The 24795-nt window shown below is 37.3% G+C and overlaps 3 protein-coding genes and 1 long non-coding RNA gene across 5 annotated transcripts in view; 1 reads left to right on the top strand and 3 right to left on the bottom strand.

Annotated features, from left to right (window-relative positions):
• Window positions 1–14091, bottom strand: part of LOC109244102 — a 16410-nt gene extending 2319 nt beyond the window's left edge. Inside the window, exons 1-2 of the long non-coding RNA XR_002070667.1 lie at window positions 13557–14091; window positions 11971–11972 (exon numbers count right to left, since the gene is read on the bottom strand). This is a non-coding gene — a long non-coding RNA (uncharacterized LOC109244102). The remainder of the gene's footprint in view (window positions 1–11970; window positions 11973–13556) is intronic.
• Window positions 5904–15058, top strand: LOC109244101 (protein phosphatase methylesterase 1-like). Of its 2 annotated transcripts, none has more exons than XM_019411136.1 (12): window positions 5904–6004; window positions 6199–6269; window positions 7990–8104; window positions 8210–8289; window positions 9288–9372; window positions 9647–9727; window positions 10447–10541; window positions 10744–10794; window positions 12132–12212; window positions 14105–14177; window positions 14262–14339; window positions 14710–15058. In XM_019411136.1, exons 2-12 carry the CDS (start codon window positions 6214–6216, stop codon window positions 14746–14748), a joined length of 834 nt encoding a protein of 277 aa, XP_019266681.1. In that variant the 5' UTR covers window positions 5904–6004; window positions 6199–6213; the 3' UTR covers window positions 14749–15058. The 2 variants fall into 2 exon arrangements, with proteins under 2 accessions (XP_019266681.1, XP_019266680.1); XM_019411135.1 differs by having other exon boundaries at window positions 5920–6004; window positions 6221–6269.
• Window positions 15059–16227: 1169 nt separating this feature from the next.
• LOC109244100 (cytochrome c-like) lies at window positions 16228–18464 on the bottom strand. Its single transcript, XM_019411134.1, has 3 exons — window positions 18202–18464; window positions 16775–16908; window positions 16228–16550 (listed from the first exon to the last, which is right to left on the bottom strand). The coding sequence occupies exons 1-3, from the start codon at window positions 18311–18313 to the stop codon at window positions 16458–16460; spliced, it is 339 nt and encodes a 112-aa protein (XP_019266679.1). The 5' UTR covers window positions 18314–18464; the 3' UTR covers window positions 16228–16457.
• A 1120-nt stretch (window positions 18465–19584) lies between these two features.
• Window positions 19585–24795, bottom strand: LOC109244098 (WD repeat-containing protein 74). The gene is made up of 8 exons (XM_019411132.1): window positions 24430–24795; window positions 24278–24341; window positions 24067–24174; window positions 23169–23322; window positions 22394–22483; window positions 21998–22053; window positions 20520–20577; window positions 19585–20128 (listed from the first exon to the last, which is right to left on the bottom strand). The coding sequence occupies exons 1-8, from the start codon at window positions 24597–24599 to the stop codon at window positions 19956–19958; spliced, it is 873 nt and encodes a 290-aa protein (XP_019266677.1). The 5' UTR covers window positions 24600–24795; the 3' UTR covers window positions 19585–19955.

The following is a 24795-nucleotide window of genomic DNA, read 5'->3' as shown; positions in this document are numbered from 1 at the left end:
ACTTAGCACTTTTTTTGTTCTTGGTTGTTGCTTGTTTTCTTTTAGGGGGGGGGGGGCTTTTGGCCTTTTGTAAGACGCTGTCGTGTATGTATATCTTCTGAATAACATAGTTGGTTTGCCTTTGGTTGCATATCTCAGACTTTCTTTCTCATTCATTTTTTTGAAAAAGATCTTCAGATTTTCCCGTGATGAGTCCCTGATCTTTAGTTGGGAATTCGAATGAGGTCGAATTAGCTCGTGATTCGAGCGAGGTCGGATCTCATCTCGTTAGTTCGAACGGGGTCGAACCTTACTTTTTTAGTGCGAGCGAGGTCGAACTTTGTTAGTTCGAGCGAGGTCGAACTTTGTTAGTTTGAGCGAGGTCGAACTTTGTTAGTTCGAGTGAGGTCGAACCTTACTTTGTTAGTTCGAGCGAGATCGAACCATACTTTGTTAGTTCAAGCGAGGTCGAACCTTACTTCGTTAGTTCGATCGAGGTCGAACTTCATTAGCTTGAATGAAAGCCAAAGTTTTTGGCAATGGCCGCGGGCCGTAAGGGTATAAATTCAAGCAAGGTCGAATTGTGGCCCGTTATGAGTTCGAGCGAGGTCGAACTTTGGCTTGTTGATTAGAACGAGGTCAAGTTTTACTTTCCCTTGGAGATGGCCGGGGGCCATAAGGGTGTAAATTCGAGCGAGGTCGAGTTGTAACCCGTTATGAGTTCGAGCGAGGACAAACTTTAGCTTGTTGATTCGAACGAGGTCGAATTTCACTATCGCTTAGCGATGGCCGGGGGCCGTAAGGGTGTAAATTCGAGCGAGGTCGAGTTGTAACCCTGTTATGAGTTCGAGCGAGGTCAAACTTTGACTTATTGATTCGAACTTTTCACTTTTGCTTAGCGATGGCCGGGGGCCGTAAGGGTGTAAATTCGAGCGAGGTCGAGGTGTAACCCGTTATGAGTTCGAGCGAGGTCGAACTTTGGCTTGTTGATTCGAACGTGATCGAATTTCACTTTCGCTTAGTGATGGCCGGGGGCCGTAAGGGTGTAAATTCGAGTGAGGTCGAGTTGTAACCCGTTATGAGTTCGAGCGAGGTCGAACTTTGGCTTGTTGATTCGAATGAGGTTGAATTTCACTTTCGCTTAGCGATGGTCGGGGGTCGTAAGGGTGTAAATTCGAGCGAGGTCGAGTTGTAACCCGTTATGAGTTCGAGCAAGGTTGAATTTCACTTTCGCTTAGCGATGGCCGGGGGCCGTAAGGGTGTAAATTCGATCGAGGTCGAGTTGTAACCCGTTATGAGTTCGAGCGAGGTCAAACTTTGGCTTGTTGATTTGAACGAGGTCGAATTTCACTTTCGCTTGGTGATGTGTGGGCTCGGTGGAGTGGTAAGAATGTTGCATGCTGCCTTGTTTTTATTGGAGAATATTACTCGTTGCTGCATCATTTATGCATGCGTCGGGGTGAGTCCCAGTCTATCCGGTCCCTTCATTGCTTGGCCTGGAGAGACCGTCGATGGGGCGGGCGATGAACTTATTGCTTGGGCTTCCGGGCACCCTGGGGCTCGATTAATTTGAACGAAGTTCAGACGTGGCTCGTAGTATTTAGTCGGCTGAATTGGCGTAGCATCGCCATGGCGAGCATACGGGCAAGCTTTTCGTGTTCATGTTCTGCCTGTATTGGGGAGATTGTACGATCCATGGGCTCACCGCTCAGTCCCAGGATATGGAGATTGTTTCTTAATGATGTCGGCTTGTTCTGAGCCGTTTGCCTGCTATTCGTAATATAGTACAGTTTGGAGGGTTTTCCCGATTTGCCGTTCGCCGTAGGGAGGAATTTAGATCCTGTATGTCGGCTAGCCTTCGTTCGCGTATTTGGGAGAACGTCCCTGTTCTCTGTTCCACTTCTTTTTTTTGTAAGATTGAATAGCGGGTTAGAAGTACATGGAATAATCTATTACCTTGGTCGGTTGTTTAGCTGATGAATGAGGGGGATTGGCCACGTTTCCCCCGATCGTTGCGCGTTTTAGACCTATGGAGTTCCCGGTTGATACTAGTTTCTGGCCTGATGATGTTGGCTTCAGCTTTACGCTCAGCCTCGTCACCGGTTGAGCTTTGGTATTTCGTGGGTAGACGATCCACTTCCCCTGTTAGGGTCTCGAGTTCGAGTCCCAGTTCATCAGTCCCGGGCGCGCAAAGATGGCAGAAATATAATACCGCAAACTTACATACGAGGAGTATTTTAGTCAGTAAATTACACAACAAGCATCATCTCATATAGTAGGAAGGAAAGTGATATGCACAGGATGTAGGAGGCGTTGGGCACTAACCTGGAAATGGGATTACGGACGCGTTTGGTATGCGTAGTTGTAGTCCCCCTATGATGGCTCATGTTCATAATGCATCAGGGCTGCTGCTGTGGCGCAGCGCAGTTTTCGTGTGTAAACGAGACATAACTCCGGTTTCGTGTAAGGATTTATCCTTGGTTGGTTTGGCGATTTCGGGGGTTTACTGACCGGTTTCGCAAGTCGACATTCGCAATGAAAGGGTGAAACTTCACCGAATGGGAGATAGAGATATGACCATGTTTGGATCTAGAGGGAACTAAGGCTTTGGCTAGAAAATCCCCACAGACGGCGCCAAATTGTTCGACCAAAAAGTGTTAAGCTCTTTTTTAGTTAAACCAATTTAAAGATAGGATAAGGGGTAAATTCTAGCCAAAGATAATTAACTCTAGATTAATGGATGATAAGTAAGAAGAGTTGAGTAAGATTAAGCTCATGAACTCTTTAAGACAATGGAAAAAATCTAATGTATATGATGAGCTTACATTTATTCTCGACATCGTTAATCCACAATGTAAAACAAAGAAGAAGGAAAGAAATCACCTTAATTATCACGGGGTATGTCTTTATTTATTCCATAACGATGGCTGTAGAAGATGAATAGTAAAGTTCTGAACCTTCTCTCGTCTTCGAGATGGATTCTCCTATTCCTATCCCCTGTTAGTGAAGAAGTCTGTGATTTGTGAGAATCCCCCTTTTTAGTTCTCTCACCTGGTATATATACTAAGTATTCTCATTTACACAACGGTCATTAGCCAGAGTACCTAAGTTATTTAACTATATTACAGATTGACCCTCTGAAATGCTGTAACAACCAATTTACCGTACAAGCATTCTGAGTACACGACCTCGGCCGTGGCCGAGGTGCTTGTCGCTATAGCGTTATACGAATACGACTTCGACCCAAGTGACTTTTTGCCGTTCCTCTTCACAGAGATTCCCGTTTGGTCAGATTTCGACCATACAATCTCATGTTGAGTAACCAAAAGAAAGTTCTTGTGTAAAGATGGATCCACGAATTGAATTCAATATGGGTAGAGCGGATGTAGTTTATAATATCTGCACATTAGCCTTTAATTATCTTATTTTATACATATAATGGATCAGGTTGACACTATCTGAAAACTTGAATGCAATCTCAGCTTGCTCCTTTCATGTGTTTATCCGTCGCTGCAATATGGACCTTGTTTCACAGAAATGCATGTGTTGGGTTGTCAAGAAAATGGGTGCAGACTAGATTAGGGGTGGCAAACGGGTGAGTCAGATATGAGCGGGTTGAAAACGGGTAATTCAAAAAACGGATAAATTATCTGACCCGACCCGTTTTCGAGACGGATAAAAAATGGGTTATCCGGCGGATAATATGGATATCCATATTATTCATTGCTTCTTGAATATAATCACTTATGGGAGAATTCCTCGTCTCCCAAACTTGAGGCTTTACAAATGTAAAAGTTAAACACATTAGTTATCCATTGGTTATCCATTTGGTTAACCATTTTCTAAGTGGATAATATGGTTCTTATCCATATTCGACCCGTTTTTAAAAAGTTCATTATCCAACTCATTTTTTGATGGATAATGCGGATGGATAACTGTTTTCCTTTAACCATTTTGTCCCCTCTAGACTAGATTGACGTTAGATATAGATTGCTCTTGCAATTTTTTTTTTCAATTTTTGGAGCTGGATCGGATTGCATAAGATTTGGATAAACCATGTGAAACCTATTTTAGTTTCACAGTGTATTTGCAGATTGTTATAAATAAAATAAACTGAGCTTAGTATCTTTGGATCATTCTTTAAAAAATATCTAGCTTCAAACCGTTGTTGCTACAGGCTACAGCCAACATGCAAGTTGCCTTGAATATTCCAGTGTGCAGGTGCTGAAGTCTTTGCTTGCCAGCTAAAGTCCTGGTGATTTCCAGCGACAGGATGCCAGAATCTTGGTTGATGGTTGGACTGGAATAATTTTTAATAAACATGAGATATCACTTTTAAAATATCAAAAGATATTTAACTCAAATGATACAATTATACGTTGTGGATTGATTCATAAAAGAAGATAAAGACTATCCAATAATAAACCTATAAATAGGAGTCATCTGACTTCAGCCCATATTAATTCATTTATGTTAAGCCCAATGATCCGCGTTCCACATTCCGTTTGTATAATTCTGAAACTTTGCAACCTGTTGGGAACATATTATTCCTAGAAACTGGTTGTCCAGGAGTTGCTAAATTGGGCTCTAGGCCCATTGCAACCCCATAATGTATGTAAAAATTGCACAGAGACATCTTATTTGGTCGCCCCCATTTAATGTATACCTATATTTTTAAAACTAGTTTTGGGGTACGTGCGTTGCACGTGTAAGCCGCGTTTGTTTGTAACAAAATTATATATCACGTGAATGAACTATGTATAATAGTAATTGACGTCAAAATAAATTCAACATGAAACTGAAATGAGAACATGAGTGTCATTACACTGATGTAATAGATGAATTTAAATATGGTTAATATCTTCTGAACCTGCAAATATAAGCACTACAATTAGTTAAGGTCGTGGTATGTATAACATTTGTAATTACAGATAATATATTATATGAGTTAATAACATGTTATGTTGTTGTATCTTACCTAATATCTCTTTGTAGACAATGTTCTTGGTGTATGTGCCCCTTCGTCTATTCAGTTGCTCTGTCATGACCAAAACTTTTGTTGTTGACATCGATATACCTCTTGATAGTGCGACATATAGTTGTCCATGTGAAAAAATATGTTGTGGCAAGTACAATCCAACGTTGGGTATTGTGTGACCCTGTGCTTTGTTTATTGTCATTGAAAAACATAAACGTACTGGAAATTATTTTCTGATGAATTTAAATGGGTATCCTTCATTTTCTGGCGGGGAAAGTTGAATTCTTGGAATAAACACATGCTTGAAAGCATTTTGCCCCATCATTATTTCTGCATGTATAATGTTGTTGGCAAAACCTCTGCATATCATTCTTGTACCATTGCATAATCCGTTTGAAGGATCCAAATTTCTTAGTAGCATGATTGGTGCATTTTTCTTCAAAACCAACCTGTATTACCATTATACATTAATTATACGTATTGTATGTAATCACGCATGAATAAAAATAAAATAGAGTTATAAAAAAAGTAGACTAAGGATCTTTCNTTTTGAAGACGAGATTCTAGCTAATTTTTGCTCTAGATGTTTACAAATTGTTAAATTCCTGGTGTAATGTAATCTGACTATTGGAAACAATGATAATTCTTTTCTGGAACTTTCCTATTCCCTACAATGTTAGGAGCAGACTCAATACTTTTTTCTGTTAATATATATGCACTTCTCAAGTACAGTTTAGTGAAATTTATATTGTACTTAATAAAATTAAAAACTTCTACTTGATGCCAGCATATTAGTAATCGGGGAGCTCTTTTAGGAGCTTTAGGTTAGACAAAGGTGTCTTTGTTGCAATTAAACACCAGAATGGTAGAAGTGTAGATTTTTTTTTTTTTGTCCACGAAATTTATTGTTTTTTATTAATCACATATTTTTGACTGAAAAATTGTCTTAATTATTGCTGCAGGACATCTTCACAGAAATATGCACCTTTAGACTGGTCAGATTATTTCGATCGAGAAGATGATATTCAGATCCCGGACTCAGACGATGTTGGTTCTAACTTCTGTTGAATTTTCTTAGTATTTGAAAACTCAGTTGTTTCTTGAGAAAAATATTTCTGTCTGCCTGAGAGTTTATCATAGTATATTAGTATTACTTTGTTTTTTTTCCTTACTACTCTTTTTCTGCTCTTTTTTTCGTAGTCAAGTAGCAAGATCATCTTTTATTTGCTTTGTCATTTCAGGTATTTCATGTTTATATGGCAGGGACTGAAGGGCCTGTTGTTTTTTGCCTGCATGGTGGTGGTTATTGCGGGTAGGTGTACTCTTTTTACTTAGCTTTTCTTATGGTTCTGTTTCAGCAGTTGTATTTACAAAGTGTAGAGCCACATTTCACTTTAGGTTTTGTTCCAGATGAGTTTTAGATCATAACAAAGACATTTAATTTTTGCTTTCTCTTTGGTCTTTACTAACAAAAAGTGACATGGGAACAAACTTTCATTTGAACCATACTTTTTCACCTTTCCTGCTAAAAATTTAAAAAGTTAGGAAATGAACATTTCAACTTTCTTTTAAGAAACCATAACCATAAAAGAATTCGAAACATGACATTCAAGTAAGGGAGTATTCTTCACTCTGCATGTTTGTTCTTACATCTCTTGTATCTATGGCACATTTTTTTTGCGCTAACGGACTAATAATACAACAAAATCCACCAAAAATAAGGAGCTTTGCTGGACTTAGGAGCAGGTGACTTGGAGGGGAAAAGGGGAGGATCAGTTTTTATGGCCTAACCTAGTAACCTGAGAAAGAAGATCCAGAAAAAGATGTATAGCAGTTCCTTTATTTAAAATGATAATAGTTTAGTTTGAAATTGATGCATACTGTGCCTAACTTTCTTCTGCCAAAATTTTTAGCATCACCCACATGTTCTAAGTAAAAAGCCTAGGAAAATCAGACATGCATCTGTAAGCTTCATTACTACCCGAGGCCATGTAGCATAGACCAAGTGCAGAAGATTACGGAAAGATTAAGAAAAATAGGAATTAGGAAGAGCCAAATGGGAAAACGTGCACTTCTTTGTTCTCACATTTGGTAGAAAACAGTATTTGGTTTCCGAATGGTATGGTTAAGGACTGGAGAATGGTATGCTGATACAGTTTGAAGGGGAGACCTTGTCCTTAGTATAACTGCTGCATATTAATGGATTAAAAGGCAAAATTCACTGCTTAGACCAAAACAATTAATGAAGGAAGAAATGATTTTCTTATTACTCCTAACACCATTACTTGCTAGTATGGAACAATCTTTCTTTCTCCAATTCTAAATAGATCAAAGAAGACATGCTGAGATAGTCCTCCAAGCTGTGTTCCTATCTCTGCAAATGTCTGTATCATTGATCTAGCTAAGACTCAATCCATTGTCCTTGAGAGAACCAAGAGACGTTGAACAAGGAGAAACCCAACGTCCGTAGCTCCAATTGTGGTTGAACCAAAAATTTATATTTCATATGCTCTTGACATCATCTGGTGTGCTTTAAATGAAGTTTATTTAATTTATTCCAGAAAAGGCACAAGAAACTTTCGGGAGATATGGAAGCTTTCATCTTACGAATGAGAAACTTTAATGAAGAAAAGGAGCTAGTAAAAATCTACATGGTGTCTTTGAGAATATAGTCGAATATAATACAACCACTTTATGGGTTTCAGTTAAATGTTAGTTATGTTGCTTTGCCAGCACTCTTCTATTCAAGAATCAACTTTATTGACTCCCTTTTTAGGAGAATAGATGTCAGTAAACAGTCTTAGGACATTCTTTGTGCCCATGTTCTTATTCATTGTGGCCAATCTCTGGTGAATTCCTTAGTTAATTCCTAGATGCTTGGAAAGTTTGTATTCTGTTGGAAGGTACAGAGCCTGTTGGTGAATGGTTTTGCTTGCTCTCTCGTCTATCTGTATCTTGTAGCTAAGCATCAGTTTTGAAATGGCAATTAACGAGAAACATTATGTTAAATCTGTGCGGTTTTATTTTCTCAGGCTCTCATTTGCATTGGCAGCAAGCAAACTTAAGGAGAAAGCTAGGATAGTAGCCATGGATCTCAGGGGACATGGAAAGTCAGCTACACAAAATGACGTTGATTTGTCCATTGAGGTACTTTCGAAAGATGTATCTTACTACTATGAGCTTCAGTATTTGATGCTTTTGAGAAACTCTTTTTTCCCCATTTCCATGTTATGGTGGTGTTGTTGGTTGCAGACGCTATGCGGTGATGTGTTTTCTGTTTTGAAGACAATGTATGGAGATGCTCCGCCTGCAATTGTTCTTGTTGGCCACAGGTTGTACTTTCTTCATGAAGTTAGTTCGCATTCAAATTTTCACGTCTTTGTTTGACTAGTTACTACGTTTGGAATAACTTTGTTTAGTAGTGAAATGTCAACTTATAGCACTAAAGGTTTATGCACTACTGAGTGGAACAACCCATAGGAGATCAATCCCAAATAAGTTTTAGGTTGATATACTAACTGAAAACATCATTTCCAAGATCATACAGTTTTAGGACAAATAAAGGATCAGTTCTTCGGAGATAGTATATTACATTCTGGCCTTGGTATACAAATCTAAAGAAGCCATTTCTGCTCATGCAAAATATTTTTGGAGGATGCTTTCGCTCTCATCTCTGTTGTGTTTAGCTAAATAAAAGATATTGTGTTATATCGTTGCTAAGTAGCTGCAAGCTACAAGGCACAGAGCTTTTCACTTGGACGTAATTTTCCTTGACATTGTTTACGCTAGCTCAGTATTTTTATTTTGTGAGAAAGAGCGATAGCTCAGTAATTTAATAATGGAGTTAGTTGTATTAGTGTTGCAGTGGTCTGTAAACCAAATCGATCTCTGTTGCATCCATCAGATCTATAGTTGCTTAGAACTTTTAACTCATTGATGTGCCGCATTTCTTCGCCTTTTCCCATTTTCTTCCAGTCTGAAGAGTCCTGAAATGTATCTTTATTTCCTTTCTCCTTTTCTTGGTTGGTCTGGATTCTTGTCATTTGTTCCCATATATTTGTTACCAAGAATGAAAATGGTTTGATAGTATAAGAATAGGATGTAAACCTTTCACTCAAATGGAGTTTTAGTCCTGCTATGAATGAACTATTTCTGCTTTTTATTTTAATTAACTGCATGCTTAGGTTAGAAGTTTTCTGTACCACAAATAAGTTGTGAATTGTTCTCTCTTTCTGTCTCACTTTCTGTTTGTGAGTGAATGTGTGTGCACATATCATTCCAGTCTTTAACAATAAATAGTTGGACTAAGAGTTTTCTGATTATGTCACAGTATGGGAGGTGCAGTTGTAGTTCACGTTGCTGCAAAAAAATCACCTCCAAGTTTGGCTGGCTTGGTGGTTGTGGACGTTGTTGAGGTTGTCAATCTTTCTAACTTGTTAGAGATATGATTTTTTTTTTTCATTAAGTACTGATTTCCGGGAAGGGGGGCCTTGGAGCAACGGTAAAGTTGTCTCCGTGTGACTTATAGGTTACGGTTTCGAGCCGTGGAAGCAGCCACTAATGCTTGCATTAGGGTAGGTTGTCTATATCACGCCTCTTGGGGTGCAGACCTTCCCTGGATCCTGCGTGAATGCGGGATGCTTTGTGCACGGGCTGCCCTTTTTATGTACTGATTTCCGGAGTTATCAGGGTTCAGCAATGGCATCGTTGATTCATATGCAGAAGATTCTGTCGAACAGAATGCAGCATTTCTCTACCCCTGAAAAAGCGGTAACCAATGCTCAGAACTTCTTCCCTTTTTGTGACAGCAGCCGTGCTCACCTTATCATATTGAGCAAATTTTTGATTATGTTGTTTTTTACTCAGGTGGCCTTGTTTCTCAGGAACGCTTTATATTTAATTTACCCCCGCCCCCCTCCTCTCCCCTCCCCCGCCCAACCAAAAAATGAAACTTATTTTGCCATGAAAATATGAAATTCAGTATCAGCAGGAGGGAGTACAATGCAGTAGTCTCTATTTCAATTACGTATATTATGTTCCTGCTGTTTTCTTAACATAAGGTTGTATATAACAGATGCTTGATTAATCGCATCATAATAAGTGCGCGTCATTGAGTAGATAATCAATCTAGTCGCTTAATTTTGTTATTTTTTGTTGAAAAAGACAGTCTGACCACCAATCCCAATTTCATTTAATCAGGTGAACAGTCTTACATAAATTTACGATATGACATTTTCTTGTCATCTTAAGTTAACTTCGATACCATTGCGTTGTGAAGTTTAACTCATAAAGCTATTTCGTACCCTCTAACATAGCATGGTTTATTTGACTTATCCAGAAAACATCATGGTTTATGCTTGTTTTTCCTATATTGAGTTTCTGCTTGGTTAGGACTTAGGATATGAGTTTTATATGAGCTCCTCTGAGTCCTTACTCTTAGATCTGTTGAGGCTCTCAAGTTTTTATTTGGAAGTTTTATGCATCTACAGATTGAATGGAGTGTCAAATCAGGCTCTTTGAGAAATATTGACTCTGCTCGTGTATCAATCCCCAACACATTGAAATATGATGAATCAAAAAAATGGTGCGTAACCATGTCATATGTTTGGCATATCTTCCTCTCTTTCTTTTTTATTTTTGGGATGGTACTGGGGAAGGGGGCTGGAGTTCTTTCTTTCAGTTCTGTTTTCGGACTTAGGTGATTAGATAGGTTTTCTGTATGTTTTCTGCTAATTGAAATATGATGAATCAAAAAAATGGTGCGTAACCAAACACTTATACTGCAGTTACACACACAGAGCAAGACTGGAAGAAACTGAGCAGTATTGGAGAGAATGGTACGAGCTATTCTTTTCTGCTTGTTCAATCTAGATCTTTTGCATATCCTGACATATTATGCTGTTTTAGAAACACTAAATCTTGTATTTAGGGTCCTAGGAGACCATTTGGGACTGTGTTGCATCAATTTTCTAGCAATTAGCCTCAGTTTATGGGGGGAAAACTGTTTTCTGGTCTGCGCCGTTTATGCCTCAGTTTGTGTCTGCTCCTTAGTTATTCAATAAGTTTTTGTACATGAGAAGACACTCTTATGTTGTATTGTTTTGCTATGCATCTTCTTGATGCCTTTTAATGAAATTCTCTTCATAAAAAAATGTTTTTTGGTTCTCTAACAATTTAAAAAAGAAAAAGCCTTTTTTATTTTTCTTCTCCTTTGCTTGTGATCTTGAAGGTTATGGTCGTCATTCATTCAGTTAGATAGCGGTCACGCTGAAAATTATTACGTCAGACAGAATGAATATTTAGTCTTTTTATGATAAGTAAGGCATGAATTATATTTTAAACAGCACCAAGAAAGCACTGGGAAGTTACAGATTTTAATGGACTTGCTCCTTTAAATATGTAAGGGGCCTCTGAAGTTCGATACATTGATTAAATCATGTATAATTTTCTTACTACACCATATATTCATTAGTTGAAGACTTCTAAATTTACACTAGATATTGCTTCTGATCTTTCTTCAGAACACCAATGATTTCTTTCCGAGCCAATTGGTTAAAGCTGCCTTCACATTGGAAGGCATCCATGTTGCCCAAACAAAGTCAATCTCAACAGTAACTTATCCTTACTTTGAGTTATTATTGAAGTGGCCTTCAATCTCAACAGTAACTTATCCTTACTTCAATCACTGAATTGTCTGCAAAATGCTTAGTGTTCTACATTGGTAGAAGTGCGTATTCTTGTAACTCTTTCCTTTAAAGAAAAACAAACCAAAAGGTAGTAGAACAAGATACTTTTGCGATTTATTATGAACACTAAAAGCACTCAGAATGAAAAGGACTAATTCTGAGTGTGTTACTCTGAGTGTGTGTTCGCTCGAATTAATCACATGATTGCAATGCAAACAAATGACTGATAATCTCTTAGCTAGTCTCCACAATATAGCACCTGCTGCACAAGTTAAAGCTCCTTTTCAAATAAATTTGCTCTTTTTATTCCCTCAGGGTTTCTCTAACTGCTACGGTCCTTTTAGAATGGCATTGACTATATGTAGACTCGAGAAGTTCTCTTAATTTTGCAGTCTGTGTCATGCTTCCAGAGGTCTAGTGCTGAGCATCTTGTTTTCCATTTTCCAGCATGTCAATTTGAACCTGAAATTATAATTCTCTTGTTTCAGGTACGAAGGCCTTTCAGAAAAGTTTTTGTCATCTCCTGTTCCAAAGATATTGCTGTTAGCTGGGACAGACAGACTTGACAGGTTGTGTACTTCTCTCTGTATCGAAGGTCATGTGGAATTCTATAATTGCATATGCTTGTTAGCATGCATGCGAAGCTTCAACACTATGTGATTATGTATGAGACATGGTTCTGTATAATCCTTTCTGATCTGTGATTATGTAAGAGATGGTTCTTCTGTATATTCCTTTTCTGATCTTACTTCTCAGTGAGTCATGTTGGAACAATTGATGTGCATGGTTTTCCTAATCAATATGGTACTTGCAGATTCACTTATAATGAGGAATTGCATGGCCATTCCTTCTGGCAAAAGTATCTCTAAATGCCAGCCAATTTCTCCCAGTTAACTTTCTTTCACCAAAAAAAAAAAAAAAGAAGAAAAAGAAGTCTCCATTCTAGCTTAAAGCTTGGATATACCATTGAATTTGTTAGAATTAAGTTATATCCTTGTTTACCTCGAAAATGGTAATAACAATTAGATTTGATTTTGTGGTTCTAAAAATATGAGATTTATTTTTATGCTAGTTGTTAGGCAATAGATGCTAGGTGAAGGATTAGAAATTAAGATGATAGATCGTAGATAATGTAATAATCGAACCGAATGGCGGGTAATCGGGGGCCTCAAGCTTGTGTGTTCGGGGCCTCGAGGTCGAGTCGGATGCACTGCCGAGGGTAGTCGATGGAGGATTAACAGTTATGACAGCCTTGATGGAAGCCTTTTATGATCAATAATGAGCAATAAATGATGAACAATAAATAGAACACAATGCATATAAGCGATAAATGTAAATAATGAAATCAAGGGAATATGTTGAGTTAGAAAGCAGAGAGGATGTTCTTGTATATTCAATATTGCGTATCAGGTCTCTTTACAAAATGACAAGGGTCCCCTTTATAGATGAGGGGGAATATTAACATAGTACATATGCATTTATTACAAAGAAATGCAGCTGGCACAACTACCTAGTAGTCTGGTACAGACTGGTACTATTCTTATAGATGTTGTCAGTTTGGACCACGCGCCTAGGGAACTTCCTGTTTATCCATGATAACCATCGATTTGTGCTGTCCCGAGGTTGGACATAAAGAACCTTCGAGGTTGAAACCCCGAACTGTCCCCACACGGCCACACTTCAGAAAGGCCAAAAAGGGGGTCTCCTATTTCTCGTCCCATAGAGAATCTCCGCATTGCGGATCGCCCGAACCAGCCTAAGATAGGGCTGGCTCTGACGAGTGCCATCTCTTTCGATCTGGCTCAAATACCTATTTAAGGTATTCTCAGAAAGCGCAGCCTCCCTAGTAGGGTGGTTAAAGATGAGGCCGCGGATTTTTTGAAGCTATACTATCAACTAAATTTCCAGTAGACAGGTCATATCTAGTATTCAGAGTTTGCCTCGATTTGGTACCGCTCTCGCGGCCCGCACCGAAACAGTGCTTTACCCCTAGATGTCCAGTCAACTGCTGCGCCTCAACGCATTTCGGGGAGAACCAGCTAGCTCTGGGTTCGAGTGGCATTTCACCCCTAACCACAACTCATCCGCTGATTCTTCAACATCAGTCGGTTCGGACCTGTCTTCGAGGCCTTTCGAGGAGAAGCTACGGAAGGACATAATGATAGTGAAATCGGACTCTCCGATTTTAGCCGTATACAATCCAATTTATGTTTTCCATGATGCTATACTTTATCGATATATTTTTTCCAGATATAATGTATTTTGCAACCCATTGTCATCAATGAGATACCACAAAATATAATCTGCAGTTAAAATAGATTTCATTTTGTTCTGGTAAAAGATTAAAAAAGCTTAAGTAGTAGCTGCTATTGGGAACGCTTAAAGCTAGAAGCATGAACTACATCTTTCTCGTTTGTGTTCTAAATAGGCATGAGACTAATTTGTCCATTTATTGTTACAGAGCCCTCACAATAGGTCAAATGCAAGGGAAGTTCCAAATGGTGGTTGTCAGACACACAGGCCACGCTATACAGGTCCATTTTGGTTTTCTTAAGATGCCAGTTGTTTTAGCTGAAATTGCATCTCCTGAATAATTGCTTGTCTTTTGAACACTGCAGGAAGATGTTCCTGATGAATTTGCTACTTTGCTACTCAATTTCATTTCCCATAATCGAATAGGCCCACATGGAATTGAGGTTAGTTTCGAACTACTTTGAATTGTCTAACATGATATTTTAAAATCCAAAAAGTTTTTTTTCTCTCCTTATTTTACTTTTTTGGTATGGTAGACTCCACCCCATATACCCTTAGACCGTAGTGAACTCAAACCTCCGGCTTTATTGTTAGAGGTGGATGGTCTTTATCACTAGGTTGTTCCTCGTGGAATTCCAAATGCTTTTATTCTTCAATATCTTGGTTTGCTTTTGGAATAAGGCATATTTTAACTGTGTTACATGTTTGGGATTGAGACATAGTTGTTGTTGTTGTTGGCAATGTTACATGGAAGCGTATCATTTCCTTACGATTTTCATGAACAATGCATTTTGACGGTGACTTTGCTTGCAGATACCTGGACTTCGTCGCCCCCCTCAGTCAAAACCTTGAATACTGGACTGCTGCGGAATAAGAATTTAATAGTTCCTATTTGTAACTTCTAGTTGCTTGCGCCTGAGGATCCTTTGGGAGCGTGTAGGCTAAAGTTTAATAGAGATTGTACATAGAGTTGTCAGCTATAATAAATTTTCGATTTGGCAAACAAGACCATTTAAAAAAGTGTCACCTTTTGTTTCTTCAAGATTAAACTTGTACAGTTGCTTGTCTCGACTCTAAAGCTGAGGAACTCAAGGATTGAAAACACAAGTTTATTTCCATGAATCAACTTCTTTAATTATCAATGGCACTAAAGTTGTTTTTAGTGGTTATCCATATGAATGATACTAACCATACGCTCTTGTTTTCATGATTACTTGACATAGAAAAGAGGTTGCTTGGTTGGTACTTGGTTCACAGCGAGTCGAATAATAACGTCTGACATGCATTAGTGTGACAATAGAATTTGGCGTAGTGGTTTATTTGCCCGATTCTTTTAGTAACACGCTGATCCTTGCCTTTGCCTGACAGTCACAATTATCAAACCCATTGAGCATACAACTATCAAAGTCAAGAGGTATGCAGGTACATTCTCCTAGTAGGGAATGTTTAATGTCCAATAACAGCTTGTCGAAACGAGTTTTTAATCAAAATTACCCCTTAAGTATAGGACTAGATCTAATTCTGTCCTTGATACTTCACGTTGAGCACTTATTGTCAAATTTATCTTTATTCAAAATGTGCATTGCAAATGACAGTAAAAACATGAGCCGAATAGAGGTCTGTCTTCCCAGATCACCATTTTTCTCTCTTCACCCTAAATCCCTAATTACATGCGAAGCAACATGCTTTTTATCTTGTAGTCATGAAAGAAAAACTCAAAAAGGAGAAAAGTATTTTAAAGCAAAAATTCAATAATTCTTTTAAGATAAGAACTGATGGTATAGTTTAATATTGCCCATTGTTGGGACTGATTATGTCATTAGTCATGCTCATCCTTCATTGCACATTGTATTTAGAGAATAACTTCATCTGGGTTTTCTAAGCGGTTTTGCTTTTGCAGCCATAAAATTCATAGTTATGTGCTCCATTTTGGCAAAGATGAAGGACAATAAGTGTTCAAGCTGAAATATCAAGGATAAAACTAGACCTACAAGGACAATTTCGGTTAAAATCTTGAAACCCTAAAAACTCAAATAAACTAGAGCAACGTTCTTTCATATGTTCCATTTCTTGTTTGTAAAGACATAATTCACCAATGCATATACCTGTAGCTTATTATGCAAAAGCATATTCCTCCCTGGTGGATCATTTATACCTTTAAACTTGCATCATCAACAACAACAACCCAGTAATATCCCACGGGTGGGGATCTGGGGAGGATAGTGTGTACGATGCAGAGAGGGTTTCCGAAAGACCCTCGACACAAGGACCTTTAAATTTGCATCGAATAAGAGAAAAGAGAAAAGACCAAGAAAAGCAACAGACCACCAAAGACATAATCATAAGAGAATGATATTAAAATTGGCATTGTTTGCCAAGTGTTTTTCACCTCTTCTTCAGAAGGTAACAAAAAATTTCGTATGAACCAGTGCTCTGGAAACAAATGAGTCAGACCAAAAGAGGTCAACTTATTACTTTAAAAAAATCAATGGTTTATCTTCCTCCGCACAGCAAAACATGCCTATCAGACTACAAAATAGAAAATATTTGTCGGTAATTCCTTAGGCAGTAGCAGATTTCAGGTAGGCAATGAGGTCTGCACGCTCCTGTGGCTTCTTCAAACCAGGGAAAACCATCTTTGTTCCAGGTATGTACTGTAGAAACAATCAACAGAATTGCAAATAAGGAAAAGGCGCATTCTAATGGAAGGAAACACAAGAAAGCAGAAAACAAAAGGAACTAAAATATGTATATACATTCATGATTAGAAATGCAATTTCCACAAGAAAAGTTATGCAATTAGGTTGTCCCATCAGACAACCGTGTCTCCGTGGTAATGTAAACACAAAAATCTTACATAATGAAAACGTTACCATACCTTCTTGGGATTGAGCAAATAATCATATAAGGTCTTTTCTTCCCACATCACAGCCATATTCTTATTGGCAGCAGAGTAGGAGTAACCAGCAGTAGTTCCAGACTGCCTTCCAAAAAGTCCATTCAAATTAGGTCCTGTTAAAAGTAGGATATCATTGTAAGTTATAGCAGAACTCATAAAGCAAAAGAACTGTATACATCTTCATGCACGACTCTTCACCCAGAGAAGATACCAAAGTCTAACACAATTAACATAATCCAGCATGGTTATAAGCCAAAAAAAGATAATTGTAAACATGGACCTTTAGGGAAGCATCAAAATATGAAAAGAATTTTGGGGAAATATCGATGGCAAAACCAAAGGGGAAAGTACCATCTTATATATAGAATGAGCAACACAAAAGTAAAACCGAGAACATAATTATCCTTTTGTCAGCAACAGATGTATTCGTAAATTATGTTTAAAAAAACTCTCACTGCAATCATTATTCTAATTCCATAATGAAACCAAAGAACTGCAGCAACCCAATTTTCTTTCACCAAAACCATTAGTGAGTTTGTCAGTTAAGAGAGATATATTTATCAAAGATATCGAGCAACCTAGTTTTTAGTTAAGCATATTTGCAACATATTTTCTTATTCAACTAGCAGTTTCTTCAAGCTATTCTAAACTCAAGTTCAATCACCCAACCCTAACAGAATAATCGAAGTGACACAATTGTTGTAATAATGTTTTCGCTGATCAAAATTCAATATTATCATAACTGCTGCTGAAAATACGGAAAAGCACCTGCAAAACTAAGATACTACTCCTTTCAAGATTATAAAAACTAATAACAGCAGATAGAAAGAACAAGCAACAATTTGTAGCCAATCTTTTTGCCACAGAATTATATGAGTCACAATTGAACTCATAAATGTTCCTTCCGCTCATAAATTATTGCCAAGTAAAATCACAATTAAATTATAATTGGGGATCTAACTAATCAATAATCAGAAATCACAAAAAACATTAAACTCAGACTACACGTTAGACAATATCTTTTTGCTATTCTATCTGTTATTTTGCGGACAAGTAAAATCTTATGAAGCTAGAAAAAAACTGGGTAAATAAAGAATTAAAAAAACAATACTCTATATAATGCCCAAAAAAAGTGACTAAGACTATATATAGATAAATGAAATAAAAAGAAAACTAAATATATACAGAAAAACCGATGTAATTGCAGATCTGCTAAAATAACCCATCAAAAGTTAGACCTTTTTCACCAAATAAATAAAGGAAAAACAAGAATTCATCAGATCAATAAATTGATAAACAAAAGTCACATAAAGAGAACCAAATTCACCAGATCTGACCAAAAAAACAACAAGAGATTTTTACAAAAAACATAAAAAGGGAAAAAGAAAAAAAAAAAAAAGGCGTACCTTGCTTATGTCCAGCACCTTGTTCAACAGTATGACATTGAGCACACTTGGTCTTGAAGATCTTAGCCCCTGCTGCTTCGTTCCCTGGTGGTGCCTCTGCAAATGATGCCATTTTTTGAATTTGGGTATTTTTCTGATTTTCTCTGAAAGTAGAAAGCAAGAAGAAGGAAAAAGCTTATAGAGTAGGTTTTTGGTGGCGTACAAGGAAATAACAAAGGAAGAAAAGGAGGAGAAGAAAGCGGCTTTATAGCATGGGCTATGGTGAATTTTTCTTTTTAGTTTTGGGCCTTTTATTTTATTGTCTGATAGTTTTAAAACGTGGAAGATACCTACTGGTTACTTTCGTTCAATTTTGAACGGCCATTAATATTTTCCGATTTAATTTTGTTTTTTTTGTTTTTTTTTTTTTCTTTATGTGAAGGTTCGGTGAAAAATTCAGTCTCGAGAGGCATGCTATATTTCTTTTCTTTAAAACAGTAGCGTGACTTTGCCCCTACTTTCACTAATGCGTGGGGAATACCAGCTACTTTTTTGTGAAGGATGTATCCAAACTTTGAACATAGCTTAGAATTCTTTTAATACAAATTATTTTGATCTATTGGATAATTCGTAATCTTAAATATGTTATACTACTAGTATTTATGTAATTATAAAATTCTCATGAAAATAATTTAGTTGTTTTCAAGTTGAGGAATGGATTATTTTTTGTTTGTGTACTTAGTGGCATTAGGAATTTTTGGTTGCATCGACGGAAAGTGACTAGGAAAAAGCAGGCTATTTTTTTCTCTTCACGTTAGAATTTGGCGAAAATTCAATCTTAAGAATCCGTGTCCAACTTTGTTTTTTGTCTCCTTTTCTTTAAGGCCCTAATTGATTTTTTTTATTTGGAATGGATCTCTTAGAATATTCTTCGTAAGAGAAAATGCCAACGTTTGTTTAATACTTTCCAAAATAATTACTAAATGGATATGAGAAATTGATAGTTTTAGGGAGGAAAAAAAAAAAGAGCATGAACCTGATATATTTTCTAATACTTTAAAGTTATTAAAGTTTCTTGTGAATTTCATACCTTCAGGTCCCTATGTAACATCAACAAAATAATTCTCTAGTTTTTTTAGTTCTAGCACAATTTTTTTTACCTCAAGCAGGAACGAAAATAAAATAATATCATTTCCGATGTAGATGAAAAATCAATACGCCTGAAATGAAAAAGAAGAATGCCTTGCCAATTTTCAAAGAATCTTGAAAGAAGGAAGAAGTAATTCTATTGTGGTCGTAAAAGTACAGGCGCCTTTTCTCTTTTATCATTTTTACCCCTTTCAAATATTTGTTTAATCTCAAAAGATTGGTGTTAACTTGAACAAAGCATATGACAGAGCCACCTATAACCAACTCAATTGTCTTTATAAAATAGAAAAACTCTTCCAAAAATGCCTTTCGGATTGGGAATACATAATATTTCGTCATCTGTATAATCTAGCATTACGAAGACTAAACAAGATGATCAGGCACTAACTTCAGCCTGCCTCTCTTTTTTCGGAAAAAAATAAAACACAAAAAAACCCTCCTGAACCACAAGCTAGCGCTTACATTCAGCAAATACCCACTCAAGTTTTCGTGTTTTTTCTACTTGCACATACAAATGCAACCAAGTCACGGATTCTCACCGTGTTCTGGTGTATGCTACGGTCCTTTAGCTTAACTGGTGGCGTAACATGTCATCAAGACTTCGGGGAGTCCAGGAAGCAAAATGATTATGCAGCAGCATCGCTACTGTCTCCTTTTGACCTTTTACTCTTTTTCTTGGTCTTTGGTTTCTTGCTTCCGCTGTGTTCTTTTGATGCCTTCTTCCTTTTAACCGGCTTCTCTTCCTCCTCTTCCATCTGTAATGTTTCATCTGGATCTTGTTGCTGAGGTACCTGAGCATCTGAACAAGCATAATGACACATCTACTTGTTAGGATAGTTAGATCTTAAAGAAAAGAAAAGGCAAACAAGGAGCGGAGGGGAAGGTATGTGGATCAGACGAAAAAGCTAGGCAGAAAATAGTCTTGGTAATTGGTAGAATACTTCATTCTCTGTCTCCATTTCTCCTGACAAATTTCTATACTAAATTCTAAAAGGATTAAGTGTACTGGACGGTATAGAGAAAATTATACAAGTCAGAACGGAAACATAAGAACAAGGCAGACGGAAATCCAGGTTGAAGAAAATTCGTTGATGTCTTAAGAAAGAGAATATTTAGTAATCTGGACACATACAGTCATACAGACCAAGGCATTATCAAGAAGAGCTAGGAGAAGTAGAAAGAAAGCTTACCTCTCGCAGAAAATTTTGAATCAAAAACAACACTGCTAAGATGCTGCTTCAAGAAAACCTGCATCCAAATTCCAGCTTAAGTACTTGAGAATCTCTGTCTCGTACTGATTTAAGATAAATAAAAGATACATGTTCATAATTCATCAGCTATGCCTAAATCCCAAATTAGTTAAGATTTGGCTATATGAATTCTCTGTTCATAGTTTACCTATTTCTACACTGTCGATCTATTGCAACCCTACTTTTTATCTGGGCTTCGGACACGCTGTGCTCTGACATAGGTGGAGATTCTTTTATACCCAAATTAATCCCAATGTTATGTATGGACAATAAACTATCATTTCATTAACTGTTGTTACGGCCAAAGATTTTGCTTTTACAATTAGGAGTACGCAGATTCTCGCAATAGTAGTATTTCTGCATATACGCATGCTTACGAATATTTATGGCATGCCACACTCTTGATCTGACCTACAATACATGCTACATGGTGCTAATGATCATGTTAAACTTGAATCTCTTTGATCAAACCAGCTAACTACTTTGTAACATGTAACAGGGAAGAAGTAGCTCTGTTAAAGCAAGATAGCATCTGACCGCAAAAATTTATCATTAGGCGGCAGGACAGGACCACATCTAGACCATATGATGTAAGAGAAACCATTATGTCAACCAAAAAGGCAGGAAACGAAAAGATGAAAGCCAGAAAGGGTTTCTTTCTTAAGTAATAACCTCTTCTTTTAGAAACATCACCAATTATCTATATAGTCAAAATATGAGACACTAGAACCATTGTTTGCTAATCCAGTATGACTTGGTCGAATTGGAATGCTAACTCAGGAAAGCTTTAACTTTAACAACTTCGAAGTTGAAGGACGATAATATATCAGGTGAAACTGAGTATTCAAAGACAACAATTCAATTTGCCGAAACATACAAAGTTTTTGAGGAATTCTAAACAAAAAGCTTATCAAAAGAGCCCTGACGAATAATGGGAAGTAGATTGTCCAATAAATAAAGGACATAAAAAATTAGTGTTTCAAGAAGACACTTTCTGCTGATAGATAAGTGAACACTTTATTGAAACAAAATAAACACAACGATTCTGCAGTGAGTAACACAGGATCCTTACAAAAGTGACAGTTTCCGTATCAAGAAATCTTACAAAAACTCAGTTCCAATCTAATCTAATGTGATAGGATTGGAACTTGTATTCTGTACTTCTAGAGCCTTGACTTTTTAACTCGACAGTCCTAAGAGCTAAAACAGCCCAAAGAGACATCAATTCAAATTTGAGTTTCAGTTCTAAAAATGTTGCAATGCACTAATATGAAGAGCAAAAGGAGAGCAGTCAACGACCACCCATTGTTTGTGTGTGTGTGTGGGTGGGGGTAAGCAGTAGCGCAGCCAAAATATAGCTGTCTATTGAATTGTCCACTCATTTCTTATAAAAGCTGTAACATAGACAAATAACATACCGCAGAGAGAAGTTGCCGTGACTTGACATCCCAAATGCGTAAGTAGCTGTCCAATCCTAGTCAAAAGTAACTTTGTTCACGTGAATAACTTATGAGGAAAAAGAGTTGAAGAAACAATAGCACTTCTATAAAGAGGCATGTGTTCTACACTTCCAGTTCTTAAACAATGTAACAGACAAGGTTTCACAAGCTTCAGACTTTCTATTATGAGATTATATCTTGCATTCAGCAAATGCAGAGCCAACATGACTTTAGGACAATATCTGTGTTCCCAAGCAGTAGCTTCCATCAACAAAGTAATCATATATCCAGATAAAAAATGTTGTGTATACAAGGACCATGGACAAATGCTATAACTGGGTTATAAAGAAGTTATCTGCGATTTCAAATACTCACCACATGAGGCTATCATCGGCAGCTCTGGATGCCTAACTATAGATCTTATACTTCCAGAACATTTCCCCAAGAAGGATCCCAAAAGTTTCCCTGAAACAAAAAGGATGCACTCAATTGTGAGACCCACAATATGTGAATTAAATGAGTCTAGACATCAGAATCGCGATTGAGAGAGCAAATTGTATTCCTAGACTGACGAGTTAATTATCATAAACAACAAGAATCATGTCAACGAGAAAAGGAAGTTCAAGCTATTAAAACAAAAGCAGAAATCAACAGGTCGACACAGAATACCATTAAAGAACGCCATTGTCTGTGTGCAAGTGTGTTTCTGAAACTGAAGTCATAAACCATATCACAACGTTATTACGCATTAGACAAAATAAATGCGAAGTGCAGTGGCCAACTTAAACATAAAACCTTATCAGTGTAGAAGAAACACAAGTTTGAACAAATGTATTATGTTTGCCACGTAAATCCGTTGTCTTACTTTCTACAGACGATATAAGTTCCGTGCCAGAACGAAATAACAGAACACACTTAGACTTGGATAACAAAAATGTGGAGAAGAACATGCACAACCATAAAATAGGTCTAGCAATATCCTCAATAATTTTGGAAAAACTGAATACTGGTTTAAGGATATCTTGCCCTTTCCAATGTACTCTTCTTCCACAATAATAAAATATTATCCACTTATATGGCAAAGATGTATATGAAGATTATGTCTAATGACAACATAAACAATGATCACTATGCTGCGACAACCGTTTACCTGTGCGTATATCAATAGAAGCAAGATCCCCTGACCCGTTTCCTATGTATATTGTATGTCCATCTATATCCTCAGCCACAGCTTTAATAGGGGTCTCGCAAAAATCAAATGCAATAACAGGCCTTCTCTGAGCAGCAATATCATAAAGACGCACCTACAAGTTACCCAGTCCGTACAGTATATATCAGCACCAAAAAAATTTAATAGGTAAATCAGCAACAAATTTACAGACATGAAAATGAACCAGCTTAGAATACAACTTTAAGAGCATCTATGTCCAATTACACGCTGCAGGTTTAACAGTAAGCAGAATGGGTGTATATGTGGATCTGATCTGGATCTACTTTAGTGTATTTAATAGGCTGAAAGCAATCTATGCTATTTAAACCAAAAACCAATTACAATAAAACAAGAGGCTTCTCTCAATTAAAACTTCGAGAAGCACCAACAACAGACTATCTGCTGTTTCTCCACAGTGAAAGGAATAGAAGAGCATACTAGCATAAAAAGATGGTACTGCATTGTAGAATCTGAAGAAATCCACTCCCGGTATATCTCTGCAACCAGAGAACTCCTACGGGATACTGAAGCAGAATTTGTGAAGTGAGGATGTGTGGCTGAAATGCATGACTAGCTGAGCTCTTTTATTATGAAAGATATTCAGAGCAATTAGTCTATATCCACCTATGGAGCTTAGTACAATAGAAGGTTGTCTTTTGGCAGCCTCACAAATGCCTAGATGCGTTATTCAAAAGACGGCTATAAGATAAACCACATGAAGTCCTTCCTGGCAAGACGGCTTATGAAGCTGTTGCATCAAAATTTCCTTCATGATACAAATGAAAAGCACACACTTAATGGAGCTAACGAGAAAATTTTGACAAGGAAAAAAAAATACCTGGTGACTATTAGTGCCTGAAACAAATTTGCGGTGGTCATCTTTGCACAAGAAAGTTGCAGATGTAAACCAAGTTGGGGTGAATATGTCAAGGCTATTTTTTGGTGGCTGGAACAAGAAAACAACACGTCAAGTTCATGAAGTATATCAAAAAGCCAGTCAATTGTTTGTTACACCCAGAAATTCTAAAGAGAAAGACGGTGAAACTCACAGATTTCGCAGTCCAAACTTTAGCGCATTGGTTTAGATCCCAGACATTAACCTCAACACCCTTCCTGATATATCAAAGAAGAAGTCATTAACTAACACGCTATTTCCATCATGAATTTTATCTTCCAAAACCCTATATTCACGATTACTCACCCACCAAACAATGCATAATTTTCATCTGCATCTACCTTAGAGCACAAAATACTGCCTGAACCACAAACATTCCATGTTGTTTGAGTATCTTCACTACCAGAATCTTCAGGTGACTTTGACATTTTAATGCACTTCATGCTTGCTTGTCCTTTTCTTGTGCATGTAAGCATGGAACATGACCTATAAATGTAGAAAATATATAAATATAAAATTAAGAAGAAAAACTTTCAGAAACAAGCCTGATTTCCTCTGAGTGAGATTCCTCAAAAATGATGCCACATGTCTGAGGCAATCTTAATCTTCAATCCACATGCAGGCCAACACAGAGCAAGCACACCACATGCAATGCTAGTTACTTACCAGTAG

The sequence above is a fragment of the Nicotiana attenuata genome, unplaced genomic scaffold (genome assembly GCF_001879085.1).
Source record: "Nicotiana attenuata strain UT unplaced genomic scaffold, NIATTr2, whole genome shotgun sequence".
Taxonomy (NCBI): Eukaryota; Viridiplantae; Streptophyta; class Magnoliopsida; order Solanales; family Solanaceae; genus Nicotiana; species Nicotiana attenuata.
This window is presented reverse-complemented; position numbering and strand designations above follow the sequence as displayed.

What these genes read in the sequence shown, in the direction of transcription:
- LOC109244101 (XM_019411136.1), top strand. Translation starts at nt 6,214, where the DNA reads ATGGCAGGGACTGAAGGGCCTGTTGTTTTTTGCCTGCATGGTGGTGGT. An exon ending in TCTCTACCCCTGAAAAAGCG is followed by an intron (nt 9,728 to 10,446) that starts GTAACCAATGCT and finishes ATGCATCTACAG; the next exon opens with ATTGAATGGAGTGTCAAATC. An exon ending in TATGATGAATCAAAAAAATG is followed by an intron (nt 10,542 to 10,743) that starts GTGCGTAACCAT and finishes CTTATACTGCAG; the next exon opens with TTACACACACAGAGCAAGAC.
- LOC109244100 (XM_019411134.1), bottom strand. Translation starts at nt 18,313, where the DNA reads ATGGCATCATTTGCAGAGGCACCACCAGGGAACGAAGCAGCAGGGGCT. An exon ending in AGGTGCTGGACATAAGCAAG is followed by an intron (nt 16,909 to 18,201) that starts GTACGCCTTTTT and finishes TACTTTTAACAG; the next exon opens with GACCTAATTTGAATGGACTT. An exon ending in ATTTGCTCAATCCCAAGAAG is followed by an intron (nt 16,551 to 16,774) that starts GTATGGTAACGT and finishes TTGTTTCTACAG; the next exon opens with TACATACCTGGAACAAAGAT.
- LOC109244098 (XM_019411132.1), bottom strand. Translation starts at nt 24,599, where the DNA reads ATGCTTACATGCACAAGAAAAGGACAAGCAAGCATGAAGTGCATTAAA. An exon ending in AATTATGCATTGTTTGGTGG is followed by an intron (nt 24,342 to 24,429) that starts GTGAGTAATCGT and finishes TTGATATATCAG; the next exon opens with GAAGGGTGTTGAGGTTAATG. An exon ending in CAGGCACTAATAGTCACCAG is followed by an intron (nt 23,323 to 24,066) that starts GTATTTTTTTTT and finishes GGTAACTTGTAG; the next exon opens with GTGCGTCTTTATGATATTGC.